General features: G+C 41.4%; 1 protein-coding gene across 3 annotated transcripts in view; it reads right to left on the minus strand.

Annotated features, from left to right (window-relative positions):
- The window catches only part of spats2 (spermatogenesis associated serine rich 2), a 104,985-nt gene that overhangs the window by 43,588 nt on the left and 46,282 nt on the right, over positions 1–15,115 (minus strand). For all 3 annotated transcript variants that reach the window (XM_060932197.1, XM_060932198.1, XM_060932196.1), the window contains exons 4-7: positions 10,208–10,316; positions 9,569–9,618; positions 9,115–9,352; positions 5,545–5,754 (exon numbers count right to left, since the gene is read on the minus strand). In XM_060932197.1, coding sequence (XP_060788180.1) covers positions 5,545–5,754; positions 9,115–9,352; positions 9,569–9,618; positions 10,208–10,316 — 607 coding nt within the window. The remainder of the gene's footprint in view (positions 1–5,544; positions 5,755–9,114; positions 9,353–9,568; positions 9,619–10,207; positions 10,317–15,115) is intronic.

The following is a 15,115-nucleotide window of genomic DNA, read 5'->3' on the forward strand; positions in this document are numbered from 1 at the left end:
TCTTGCCTGACAGCAGTGGAACCCAATGTAGTCCAGGTTCCTTCTTTTTGAGGAAAAAAGTATTTAAAGAACAAATAGGGATCGTGTTCAACCTTACGTGGCTTTTTTTTTAAAATATATACAGCATTTTCTGATATGAGAAAGAAGTGTTAAAATATTTCTAAAAATAAAAGTTGCAACTTGCACACAACTTGCACTACGTTCAGACTGCAACCTGAAACGACCCATATCCGATTTGTTGTGAAATCCGATTTTTTTGTTAGGCCGTTCACATTACCAATTATATGAGACTTGTATGTGATCTCCAATATGAACGGAAAACGACCCAAAAGTGCCCCGCATGCGCAAATTGACACGTAATAAGCACATCTACCTAATACATAAACAAAAAAAGCGCACTCTTCAAGTTTAATGATTTTCTTTTTTGTTTGTTTAATTATCTGGTTAGTGTTAAAGTGTGAGGTCTCGTGTGTGTTTTTGTTTCTGAACTGAAATGAAAACGTGTAGCCTGGTAACGAGGGTTGACTCCTAAATGTCTCTCTAATTTCTATACAAGTGCACTACATGTTACTAGGAAGTAATGGATTTTTAAACTCTATATAGTGCACTCGAGCTTCAGTAGGCAGTCATTTGGGATACGGCCGCTGTATTACCAAACTCTTAATTCAGGCTTAATAATTTGCACATATTTATTTCATCATATTAATAAACTTTTTCGACATTTTTATAAAATATTTATTTAGATTGTTTATAGCCAGCTGAATTCTGCAACTTCTCTCAGCGCTGGCTCAAGGTGCAGAAACACCAGTGCAGTTTGCGATGGAGATGAGGCGAGACCTGGCGATGTGGTACAGGATGGTTTAAGTTATAAATCAGTTATAGAAACTGTTTTATTTAAATCAGGCTAACAGATAAACATCCAGGTCCCTACCAAATCCACCATTAGCTTGATCAATTCTATAAAAGTCTATTTAAATTCTGAAAACTGTACAAATGTTGTTTTCCACCAAAGAGGCGGGATTAGCCAACGCAGAATAGTGACGTTTGTCTCTTGTTGATGACGTGTAGGTCGCATGAATGCGACCTGTCCGGTCAGACTGCAGTCGCATGTGAAAATATCGGATATGCATCGGATTTAGGACCACATATCCAAGCGGCCTGGGTCGCATGTGGAAAAAAAAAAAAATCGGATCTGTGTCGTTCAGATTGTCAATAACAAATCGGATACAGGTCGCATATGGGCAAAAAAAAAAAAAAATCGGATATGGGTCGTTTCAGGGTGCAGTCTGAACGTAGTCTTAGATCTCTTTTTGCCCTTTTACTGTGAACAATACTGTTATCATTGCTATACAGTTAAAGCAACCACATACTCTTCATGTAGAGCCTGTTGACGAAGGACTCCAGGGTAAAGACTCGAGACTTGGATTTTCTTTAGCCTGGGCCCGCCCATCCTAAGTGTGACACAACACGAGGGCCTGTTGCGAGCTTAGTCTGGCAAGGCAAGCTATCTCCAGCTCTTCCAAGCTCCCGAAAAATCGGGAGCCAATCAACTTTGAGCATCTCCAACGGCCCTGGGTAGAGGCATGTTCAAGGCAGTGACGTAGTAGAACTGCGACCGGAAGCCATAGATTGTTTACAGAATCTATGCCGGAAGCGCTTCATTCACTAGAAACATTATGAACATGGAGCAGCGGCAAGCCTTTGACACAGCGGTAGATGCTGTATTGAAAGCATTCAACGGGAAGTTCTCATTGAAAACGGAGCAAAGAGCAGCCCTGGAGGTATTTATCTTCTTCCTGTTACTCAAGCAGTTTCCGTCGCGTCACATACGTCAGAGGAAAGAGTGATGTGATTGGTTTAAGCTTCGTCACAGCCTTTTCTGGCTTCGACCAGTAGCAAACTGAGGCATTTCAGGGAGGCGGGTCAACCACGCGCTTTGGGAAACGGTTGGGCTTAATATCTTTGCCAGACCAAATGCTCGCAGAGCTTTGAAGTCGCGTTAGCCAGACTAGATTTTCTTACTTTTGAATCTCTCCGTTGTACAGTATTACAGCCACACTGTAGCTTCTACCAGCATGGAGTCTTTTTACAGTTGCACCCTCACTGGAGTTGCTCTTTAAATACCTTGCCACTGGACCAATACCATTTAGTTAAATATACTGGGTGACAACTACACTCTAGAAACATGTAGCTTATCCATTTCATTCCTATTGTAAGCCTTTCGGACATGCTCGAACTACCCAAGCCTCAAGATTCTCTGCTTCTGCCAATCCAATGTTTCAGACAGGATAAATGAGTGGTGGCCTGTGTGTTTGAAAGAGTAACTGACAAACGCCAATTTTCTCATGTCTCATTGAGTTTAAGGGCATTGTCACTTTTTTTTTTTGGTGAATTTCAAGTTGGTCACATATGCCCCTTTTCCACCAAAGCAGTTCCAGGGCTGGTTCGGGGCCAGTGCTTAGTTTGGAACCGGGTTTTCTGTTTCCACTGACAAAGAACTGGCTCTGGGGCCAGAAAAACCGGTTCCAGGCTAGCACCAACTCTCTGCTGGGCCAGAGGAAAGAACCGCTTACGTCAGCGGGGGGGCGGAGTTGTTAAGACCAACAACAATAGCAAGACCGCGAAAGATCGGCATTTTTAAGCGACGAGAGGCAGCAGCTGTACAAACGCGAAGTCATCCATTATTATTGTTGTCGTTGCTGCTTCTTCCGTGTTGTTTTTCAGGGATCCCAGACGTCCGCTATTTAGCGGAATTCCACTATTTTTCTAGCCAAAGTGGTGGTGTTTTTTTTTTTTTAAATCTCTTGTATATCCGTTAAAAATATGTTTAAGTAAAATGACCAGCAGAATACGTTCTGATTTGGTTTGCTTGTTTAGCGATGTTTTTGTCAGCTTCGTTTGTTCTCGTTGACATTCGGGAACACTCGGAAGTTAAATTGATGTAAATACCGCGAGACTGTACGCGATAGAACGAGAAAACAATATGGCTGCACCCATTTGCTAGAAAATGTGTTTTAACTCCGTTCGTGCTTTTGTTTCTAATGCGTTGAACTTAATTCAATATGCAGGGCTGTGAAATTTCCGCGGATTCTGTCGCGGAAAAATCATCTTCACAAAACGTCTATTTTTGCATTAAAAATCATTGGGGGGGGGTCTAGTCGGTTTTAATCGCCTTGCACGAGACCGGCGGCTCAATACAGCCGAACTCACGGAGTTTTATGCCAGCTGAGCGTGGAACACGTCTTGACTGCGACTCAGGAGCAGTGTTGCCAGATTGGGCGGTTTCAAGTGCATTTTGGTGAGTTTTGAACATATTTTGGGCTGGAAAACGTCAGCAGTATCTGGCAACACGGAGTGCATGACAGCTAAAAATAGCTATTGCGTGACCTGGCACCGCGTACGTGAATTTTGTACTTACAGGGTGCAAGATCAGACATAGTTAAGATGCCATTAAAAAGGAAAGCTAAGGAGGTGTTTGAGAGAGATGCAAAGAGGGCTAGAAAAGAACACAGACAGACTGAAGGAAAAGATGAAAGAACAAGTTTGCAAAACTGAAAGAGATGGTGTTAAAGAAAAGAAAATGAAAATACTTTATTAGATGCTGTTTGACAGACTATGAACATTTTGTAAATAGCTTTAATAGAGGAATGCAAATACTATAGAACTAATAACTAATAGCCTTACTGAAAGATGAATTGAAAGAAATAGCTGGGAGTGATGCAAAGAGGAATAGAAGGAGCCAGAAGTAAAAGAAAAGATGTAAATAATATATTCGATAAGAAACATTAGTTTTTTTAAACTTTTGCTCTGTAGACAAGAGACATTGTGACAGATTCTTGGAAAAAGCCAGGATATAATACAAGAATTAAGTGTAATTTGGAAGACAACAGGTATCGCTCACTTAAATATTGAGCATGATTTTTCACAAAGTCATTTTGAAAGGCCCATCAAAGTTTTCTTTTATTAACATTTCTTTAAATTGTTATTTACACATTTTTTTTACTTTTATTTTGATTAAGAGATAAAATACATAGGCACTTATTAGATATTTCAAGGTATTTTACATGGCTCTTTCATTTTAAAAGAGAAAACTGTTGATAGGTATTTTACATGGCAAAATGAAGACCAAGACTAGTCAAATATTTACTTGTTGAGATCAATTTTTTACTTGCTGGAAATTCTCAGAATACACCATACAACACCTAAAATGGCTTGGTGTTTGGGGCCCTGCGGGCCCCAGACCCCCCCTTTTCCTCGGATTTCTTACTTACAATTTCACAGCCCTGAACATGTCGTGGAAAAAAAAAAAAAAAGACATCGTCCATAAAAGAGATAGCGGAACAGTGTCCGGGTTAGAAGTAGTACATTCTTCAAAGCTACATTTTCATCTAATTTTTATAAATAATTTTTTTTTTTGCCACTTATGTCATTGAATATAAAATATGGCATCAAATAGATGCACATTATTGTTAAATTCTGTTGCTTTTCTAAGTTAAATCTATGTAAAAAATGTGTTCTATAGCATCTTTAAATGCTAAAATCTCAACAGCTTCAGGGGGCTTGCAGCCCCCTTGACCCCTGCTGATAGTTTCTTACATTCCTCTATTTTTTTCAATTACTGCTGGGATCCCTGGTTTTTGCTTCGATATTTGCGCCAAGGTTTATGCAAACGTAGCGACGTAACTGACGTATACAGCGACGTAACTGACGTGGCTTCCCTTAGCACCGCGAGCTATGGAAAAGCAAACTGGTTCTCAGCTGGCTCGCAAGTTGAACGAGTTGTGAACCAGCACCGGCCCCGAACCAGCCCTGGAACTGATTTGGTGGAAAAGGGGTAAGAGAGCATCAGTGGCTGAACAAGTGAATTAAACAGAAAGGATTATGATACTGGGTAAAACAAAGATAAAGAGACTGGCATTCAGAGAGCTCCAATTTGCTCTCCGAATGATCACAAGTGAGTTCAACACGCCACTCACTGAAAGTGCTGCACTGTCCCTTTAAAACAAACCATGCACAAGTTACCAGAAGCAGATCAACCTTAAGCAAATATACTGTCTATTAATAGAACTGAAATTATACAAACCCATAACCTGTCATTGCAATTTTCAGTTTTGGTTGCTCAGCACTGAGATACATATAGTTCATCAAGTCCGTGCTTCTGTAATTGCTCTGATGTTCATTATGTGCGCTTTCTGCTCTTTGACACGCATTATTAACTGCTTAGTCAATATGCTGACTGGAGGAGGAAGGGAAAAAAAAAAAAGGCACCTACTCTTATGAACACAAGTACATTCTACTGTATTGGCTGAGAATTTTTTCATGTAAAAGGTTGCGTCTGAAAAAATTTGAACAATACAGAGGTAAACAATCAGAGTTGGGCAATGCTGGCTGCCGAGCTATAAAAAGCTACCAAGATCTGTTTATAGATATTCAAGGGAAGAATGTTTCTTCATGTCATTCTACGCTTGAATGCTTTTCTGTGTCTAAAAATGGAACACAAACTATGGCGAGATCTCTCAAATCTTATTATAGCAGCACTCTTACCAATCTTTTTGGCTGCAGATGAACCATGTTGGATATCATCAGGTGGAAAAGGAGGAGCCAGAGTTGCATTGTGAGCGCTAGTAGATGATCTCGGGCGGGATTTGTTGCCTCGAGAACTGTGTTGATTCTGTCGAGCTCCGTTATTGGTGCTTTGCTGGGGAGATGGACTTGGGGCTGGGGCTACGCTTTTTTGAGATTCTGCTTCTCCTCCTGCATGAAAGGCAAAATAAATAAATAAATAAATAAATAAATAAATAAATAAACACACTCAAATGAGAAACAAATGAAGAAAGGATACACCTGTTTCTTAAAATTTCTCATATGCACTTTTTTCTTTTTCAGTTTCAACCCAGTGCCCCACAAATTCCAGTTTTCATTATGGTGCAAACTCTCAGCAGCTCATTTTAACTATTCAAGTGAGACAAGAAGACATTAAATAAAGAGCTAATGCTAAAAATCACTGACCTGGGCTTTTCCTTTTACATTTGGAAATGACCAACATTAAGTTTAAAAAAAAAAAAAACGGGTAGTGCCGTTAGTGGAAAATGATCAAGAGTGGTGTGAGGTAGCCTGATATGAAGCAGAGTTACTATGCCAGAGTTGACTTTACAATAACAGCAAGTTCCAAAGTGTTTTATTCTCCTTATACCACAGCCAATAACTACAATTTTAAATTAACGGACAATAAATCAATTTTTATTTGTTTTATATGTACAGTGCCTTGCAAAAGTATTCATCCCCCTTAGTGTTTGTCCTGTTTTGTCCCATGACAAGCTGGTGTTAAAGTGAATTTTTGGAGGGTTAGCAATATTTGATTTACACAACATGCCTACAAGTTTAAAGGTGCACATTTTTTTGTAATTAAGATGAAAAAACAAATCTGGAGTGTGCATAGGTATTCACCCCTTCACCCCCCTCAAACATTGTAGATCCACCTTTTGCTACAATTACAGCTGCAAGTCTCTTGGGGTATGTCTCTATTAGCTTAGCACATCTAGCCACTGGGATTTTTGCCCATTCCTCAGGGTAAAACTGCTCCAACTCCTTCAAGTTAGATGGGTTGCGTTGGTGTACAGCAATCTTCAAGTTATGCCACAGATTGTCAATTGGATTGAGGTCTGGGCTTTGACTAGGCCATTCCAAGACATTTTAAATCTTTCCCTTTAAACCACTCCAATGTCACTTTTGGAGTACGTTTAGGGTCATTGTCCTGCTGGACCACACCTTCGTCCCAGTCTCAAACCTCTGGCTGACTCAAACAGGTTTTCTTCAGAAATGCCCTGTATTTAGTGCCATCCATCTTTCTTTCAGTCCTGACCAGCTTTCCTGTTCCTGCAGATGAAAGACATCCCCACAGCATGATGCTGCCACCACCATGCTTCATTGTAGGGATAGTGTTCTCAGGGTGTTGGGTTTGCGCCACACGTGGCATTTCCTATGATGGCCAAAAAGTTCAGGTTTTGTCTCATTTGACCAGAGAATGTTCTTCCATGTGTTTGGGGAGTCTGCCACATGCTGTTGGGTAAATTCCAAACGTGATTTCTTCAGCAATGGCTTTTTTCTGGCCACTCTTCCATAAAGCCCCGCTCTGTGGAATGTACGGCTTAAAGTGGTCCTATGGACAGCTCCTATGGGTAGCTCCTTCAGTGTTATCTTTGGTGTCTTTGTTGCATCTCTGATTAATGCCCTCCTTGCCTGGTCTGTGAGTTTTGGTGGGCGGCCTTCTCTTGTCAGGTTTGTAGTGGTGACATTCTTTCCATTTTGCTATAATGGATTTAATGGTGCTCCCTGGGATATTTTTTTATAACCCAACGCTGATCTATACTTCTCCACAACTTTGTCTCTGACCTGTTTGAAGGCTCCTTGGTTTTCATGGTGCTTGCTTAGTAGTGTTGCAGAGTCAGGGTCCTTCCAGAACAGGCTGATTTATACAGACATCATGTGACAGATCATGTGACACTTTGATTGCACATGGGTGGATCTTAAATCAACTAATTATGTGACTTATGAAGTGAATTGGTTGGACCAGCTCTTATTTAGGGGTTTCGTATGAAAGGGGGTGAATACCTATACACTCCAGATTTCTGATTTTTTTTTTTCATCTTAATTATTGTGTCACAATTTAAAAAAAAAAAAAAAGGCTTTAAAGTGGTAGGCATGTGTAAATCAAATGGTGCTAACCCCCCAAAAATGCACTTTAATACCAGCTTGTAATGCAACAAAACACCAAGGGGGATGAATACTTTTGCATGGCACTGTATAATGTTGTCGAACATCCATGAAACAAGGTAACCCTCACTTGCCGCATAAAAGCTATAAAAAGGTCATTCCTCTTCTCTTTTTTCAGTTTCATAAAGATAATAAAATTTAAAAAACCAGCTTGTCAAGTTTCTGCCAAACAACTCCATTTCACTGAGCTATTACCACAGAAATGTAGCTTAGTAAACTAGACCCACTCGCCTAGCGGCCAAAAATATTTTTTGCCTGCGAGTGGGTCTAGCCTCGCACCATATCAACAAAACACCCCGGGCATCAAATTGTGCCCGCCAATCACAACGCAAGGTTTTTGTTTGGATTCTTTGGGCGGGCTTTTGCAGGAGTGATGACAAGGCTGCGCGACGCTGGAGAAAGCACAGCAGGAAAGATGGCTACGGCTAGTGAACAGCGCGCGTTTGACTCCGCTCTGGAATCAGTTTTAGAAGAATTAGACTTGGAGTTTTCGTTGAAACATGAGCAGGAAGAGGCTCTCCGCTCATTCCTTTTCAAGAAGGACGTTTTCACTGTTTTGCCGACCGGCTATGGCAAAAGTCTGATCTACCAGCTGCTCTGCTCATAGCCAAAAGGATGGGGCTAGTTTGTGCAGTACGAAGAATTAATAAACAGCTTTGAAACATTACTTTTTGATTTGTTTCTTATTTTCCCGTTATTTTAAATTTAAGGGAAATTATTTCACCAAACACCACTAAATAAAAACTCTCAAACAGTTTAAGCAAACCCTTGAAAAACACTTGAAAAAAATAAGAGCGTGTATGTTAAGTATGTGGTACAGACTCCAAACTTGTGGTCATTATCTCCAAACTTCTTAATATCTAGAACCTGTTTATTAATTAATACGCATTTTGAAAAATTATTTATTTCAAGGCCTCCCCCACTGCTTTCTGTCGCTCTGACTACGTCACAGTCACTGTTGCGCTGATTGGTCAGAGCGTTGGCCTATACGCACAGAGACAGTTTGAAAGACAGCGGGTCGTTCCACCCCCACCCTTCGGAAATGTCTACGAGCGAGGCCAGACTAAATATTCACATTTAGTCTGGCTTGCCAGGCTAACAGAAATGACGATGTATTAGAATAAGTGCACTAAAAAAATCTGGTGATCTGAATAACAGCCAGCACCACCATCAGAGCTGCAGTCATATAAAATTAATCCACACCTTCGACCCAAATCGGATTCAACAGAGCTGTGGTATAACACTGGTTATTACAATGCATTACTGCTACATGTACAGCCCACCTACAAGCCATGCATCATTCTAGGAGGAACAGTTTATATCGGTGGACATCATGCCTACTTGTGATGGAGGGCTCAGGCATAGCAGGTTCCAACTCAAGCTCAGCTGCGTCCAACGAGGCCGAGTCCAGCTGTTCGCTCAACGAGTCCAGAGACTCGCCATCAGCACCAGCCGAACCGTTGGCATGGAAACCGTTAACAGCTTCGGCACACACCGTCTCCGGGGACGAGACGGATTCAGAAGGGGCAGGATCTACTGGAGCTTCTGGCTGGGGTTTGGGCTTCTTTTTCTTCTTAGGCTGTTAAGTCACAAATTAATTAATTAAGAAACTTAACACGCACAACAAATAAATAAGATTCGCAACCCTCTCTCAAATAATGATTTGTTACGATACCAAAAACAAACTAAGACATTTGGGTGAGCAAAGCACTTTCTTTAGCACTAAATTTAGCTCAAGAGTTTTCGAGCAAAGCTGTGACGCAGGCATTCACTCAGGGTCATGACATGCACATACCTTTTTTTTACCGGTGACATTCCATTCCTTCAGGATCTCTACTGCACTGCCTGAGAGGAGGAAAACAAGTCAATTGCTACATATAAAACATGCAACAACAGTAACCGATGGCGGCTGAATACATGCCACGTCGTCGTCCCACACGAAGTGCAGCTTTGTGGGCTGTTCAGAGAGTTGCGATCCTGATTTTGCCCGTCAGTGAATAAAAATCAGGATGTGTATCTGACGCACGAACAGCCTATCGATTTTAAGAAGCTGAATCAACTTCCTTTAAAGATTTTCTGCTTCCTACACTCCCAATCCATTTCATCAGCATGTGTTACGATAGCTGGCTTGGATGTACTGCGAGTACAGAAAGGTTAAAACTGTGCCTTCTTGCTCAAAACAACACTTGTTAAAATCCCTGAAGCACATTCCACCTGCATATGGAATTTGACCACTTGGGTTCAGTGAGTGGGGGGGGGAGGACATGTGCACACAAGTAAACCGACGCTAAAGCCAGTCAACTTGAACCCAAGATAAGTTTTGCCTTTCAAGACATCAACAACACTCATTTCACAACATGTGCAACTAATCCTACGCCAGTCCTAACTTGAATGCTACATGTATACATGAGCCGTGCTGTGGAAGGAGCCGTACCTTCGACAAAGGCCTGCACAGCCCGATCCACGCTGTTCTCAAAGTGCTGCAGAACCAGGGCGATCTCATTATTGCTCTTGTTAGGAACCACTGCTCTCACTGCATTGATCTAGTGGGAAACAGACAAACGAGAAAAGGAATGATCAGTGTGTGCATGTGTGTCAGTCAGAAGCAATAATCTCCCCCCCCCCAAAAAAAAGTAATAAATTTAGTCTTATAATTTGGAAGCTACATCAATTCTAGTTATACAGTCGTGTTCAAAATAATAGCAGTGTGTTTAAAAACGTGAGTAAAGCTCAAAATCCTTATAATAGTTTTTATTTCCATGCATTGGGAACACTGCACATTATATTCTACATCAAAACATGAAGAAAAATGTATCAATGTTTTAATTACTTTACAGAAAATGAAGAAAAATGAATTTTGGGCTGTTCAAAAAAAAAATAGCAGTGTCTGCATTTTTCATTACAAACTCAAATATTGACTGTATAAACTGAAAAAAAATCTTTAGGATTTAGCATTCCTGTGAATCACTAAACTCATATTTAGTTGTATAACCACGGTTTCTGAGAACTGCTTCACATCTGTGTTGCATGGAGTCGACCAACTTCTGGCACCTGTGAACAGGTATTCCCAGTGGTGTAGTCTACTTTTTTGCAGTGGGTATACTCAGTGCTTGCCATGCAACGCCCCCCCTCGGGAAAAAAATTTATACTCTCACACACATATAACACGTGTGTGTTGTGGCTATTACTTGTACTCATCCATCTTGTAACTGTCCGATAACCTGAAAGCAACACCTCATTAGCACCATCACTGCCTAATGCAGAGTAATATGCATCTTGAAACTGGTTTTGTGTACAGATCTACTGTATGCAAAACAAATGTGGTTTAAATGTACAAAATTTATAAAATTTTGATTCACCGTTCAACTTAAGATAAGTGGGCTTTTCCATCATTTTTTTTTTTTATTTTTCATGCATCAAGAAAATTTCACATTGACATGTAAATTAAACACATATCACACAATGTTTTTAACATATTAAATGCATTTATTTCTTATCTATTCAGCACATCAGCTTAAATGAACAAGAAAACATCCTAGATGTGCTAAAACAAATGTTTGCTTCAAAGAAGAAAAAAATAATTTAATTAACAAATATGCAATGCCCTTCAGTGCGTTAGTCCACAAGCCCTGCAAAAAAGGTCTACAGGACTTTCCAGGTGTTTTTATATTCTGGCATTTGAGGTCTGCATTGCCTCCTTGGTTGTGTTGCAGAGTGATGGCTGAGGACACTTCTGAAAACACTGAAATAGTGTCGTTTGTTTTTGTTTCATGATTTCGCAAGCTTGATTGAATGCTAGATAATGCCGCGTAGTCTGTCATGACTGAATAAGCACTGTTGCTTAGCAACAAGTCAAAGGCAACAGGCATCAAACTACGTAGCTTCGTACGACCTGTATGCTTTCCCCTCTATTCTGACATCATTTGACTGGCTACATACACGGCAAGTGCAGACGGCTGGCTTGACTGACATAGCAACAGTTGCTATGGGGGGGCGGAGCTCCTGGAAGGGTCAATTCTCTGCTCTTGGATCAACTCGCAACGCCTTGAGTGCTGAGTCGGCTCTGTCAGCGTCTAATAAATGAAGCCCATAGGATTTGAATTGAATAGGCGCTTGTAGTGCTAAAGCGCGTTTGGTGGACACAGGCATCTAGGAATGGAACTGTGGAACATTCATCTGACAATGCTGACGTTGGTTTGGCCAGTTCAAATAACGAATATATTTTTCGGTAGGCGTATGCGCATACGCAAATCACTGAGCTCTTCAGTGAGTATACGGAAATCGCTGAGCTTTTCCAGTGGGCATACGGCGTATACCTGCGTATCACGTAGACTACACCACTGGGTATTCCAGCCCAGGATGATTTGACAACATTCCGCAATTCCTCTGCATTTCTTGGTTTTGCCTCAGAAACAGCCTTTTTGATGTCACCCCACAAGTTTTCTATCGGCTTAAGGTCTGGGGATTGGGCTGGCCACTCCATGACTAATTTTGTTGGTCTTGAACCCTGATGCTGCTCGCTTACTGGTGTGTTTGGGGTCGTTGTCTTTTTGAAACACCCATTTCAAGGGCATTTCCTCTTCAGCATAAGGCAACATGACCTCAAGTATTCTGATATATGCAAACTGATCCATGATCCCTGGTATGCGATAAATAGGCCCGACACCATAGTAAGAGAAACATCCCCATATCATGATGCTTGCACCACCATGCTTCACTGTCTTCAGAGTGTACTGTGGCTTGAATTCACTGTCTAGGGGTCGTCTGACAAACCGTCTGCGGCCCTTGGACCCAAAAAGAACAATCTTACTTTCATCAGTCCACAAAATGTTTCTCCATTTCTCTTTAGGCCAGTCAATGTATTCTTTGGCAAACTGTATCCTCTTCAGCACGTCTTTTTTTTTTTAAACAGTCGGACTTTGCGGGGGCTTCTTGCCGACAGATTAGCTTCACACAGGCGTCTTCTAATTGTCACAGTACTCACAGGCAACTTCAGACTGTCTTTCATCACCCTGGAGCTGATCATTGGCTGAGTCTTTGCCATTCTGGCTATTCTTCGATCCATTCGAATGGTAGTCTTCCATTTTCTTCCACGTCTCTCTGGTTTTGCTGTCCATTTTAAAGCACTGGAGATCATTTTAGCCCAGCAGCCTATCATTTTCTGCACTTCTTTATGTGTTTTCCCCTCTCCAATCAACGTTTTAATCAAAGCACGCTGTTCTTCTGAACAATTTCTGGAACGACCCATTTTTCTCAGGTTTTCAGAGAGAAATGCATGTACAACATGTGCTGGCTTCATCCTTAAATTAGGGCCACCTGACTGACACCTGTTTTTTCACAGAATGAATGACGTTACTAATTGAACTCCACACTGCTATTATTTTGAACACGCCCCTTTCACTTAATTATTCAATTACACAGACTCAGGAACATGCATATCATGAATGTTGGGTCTGTTGGTTTTCTACGACTCTACTACACCTACTGGTAAATTATTTGCCATGTAGTAATATAATTTCCACCAAAAACAGTGATTGATCTGGTAAGTCATGTTGGACTGCTATTATTTTGAACACAACTGTACCAGTACATCTAGTGACATCAATTCTGGTGTATTCAGTCAAGCCAGAAAGCCTGCACACCCCTTTCACCTTCTCCACGTTTCATTACATTACAGACCTATTCTACAGTAGCTTGAGTTCATTTTTTGTCACAAAATAGCCCATAATGACAAAGTGACAGCAGGTTTTTAGACATGTGCTAATTTATTAAAAATCTAAATATAAAATACATGTACACAAGTGTGCACACCCTTTGATATGACACCCAAAAGTGAGCTGAGGTGCATTTGGTTTCCACCGATACTGCTTGAGATGTTTCTACAACTTAATTGGAGTCCACCTGTGGTAAATTCAATTGATTGGGCATGATTGCGGATTGCCAACACCTGCCTATATAAGGTCCCACAGTTGTTGGCATATCAAAGCAAACTCCAAGCCATGGGGTCAAAGGAATTATCTGCAGACCTCAGAAACAGGATTGTATCAAAGCATAGATCTGGAGAAGGGTACAGAAAAATTGCTGCAGCTTTACAGGTCCCAAAAAGCACAGCGGCCACTATCATTCGTAAATGGAAGAAGTTTGGAACCACCAAGAAATCTTCCTTGACCTGGCTGCCCAGCCAAACTGAGCAATCGGGGAAGACAGGCCCTGGTCAGGGAGGTGAGCAGGAACCAGAGGGTCACTCTGACAGAGCACCAGTGTATCCCTGTGGAGATGGGAGAACCTTTCAGAAGATCAACCATCCAGGTAGCACTCCACAAATCAGGCCTTTATGGTAGTGGCCATGCGGAAGCCACTCCTTAGTAAGAGGCACGACAGCCCACTTGGAGTTTCCCAAAAGGCACCAAGAGGACTCTCAAAACCATGAGAAACAAGATTCTCTGGTCTGACGAAACCAAAATTGAACTTTTTGGCCTGAATACCAAGTGTCGCGTCTGGAGGAAACCAGGCACTGCTCATCACCTGGCTAATGCCATCCCTACAATGAAGCATGGCAGTGGCAGCATCATGACGTGGGGATGTTTTTCAGCAGTGGGAACGGGGCAACTAGTCCTGATAGAGGGAAAGATGAATGCAGCCAAGTACACAGAGTTCCTTGAAGAAAACCTGCTCCAGAGCACTCTGGACCTCAAACTGGGGTGAAGGTTTACCTTCCAACACGACAACGACCCAAAGCACACAGCCAAGAGAACAAAGGAGCGGCTTCGGAGAAAGTCTGTGAATGTCCTTGAGTGGCCCAGCCAGAGCCCAGACCTGAATCCAATTGAACATCTGTGGAAGAAGCTGAAAATGGCTGTGTAGAGATGCTCCCCATCCAACCTGACGGAACTTGCAAGGATATGCCAAGAGGAATGGACAAAAATGCCCAGAAACAAGTGTGCCAAGCTCATAGCTTCTTTCCCAAGATGCCTTGAAGCTGTAATTGCTGCCAAAGGTGCATCAACCAAGTATTAGGCTAAGGATGTGTACAGATATGTAACCCCTAAACAAATTATTTGTCAGTAAAATAAAACTTCATATTTTCTAAAAACCTGCTTTCACTGTGTCATTATGGGCCATTTTGTGTAAAATTTTGTGATAAAAAATGAACTCACTCAATCTATTGTAGAATAAGTCTGCAGGGATACAAGCAACGCGCCTTTTGGCGAATGCCGCCTTTTTCACGTCTGAATTGCGCAGTTCCGATTTTTTTTTTTTTTTTTGGGGGGGGGGGGGGGGGGGGGGGGGGTTTGGAGTGTCTGATTACAATTTCAAAGTAAATTCTGTATTAAAATTACTA

This window comes from Neoarius graeffei, chromosome 10, assembly GCF_027579695.1.
Source record: "Neoarius graeffei isolate fNeoGra1 chromosome 10, fNeoGra1.pri, whole genome shotgun sequence".
In the NCBI taxonomy this organism is placed as follows: Eukaryota; Metazoa; Chordata; class Actinopteri; order Siluriformes; family Ariidae; genus Neoarius; species Neoarius graeffei.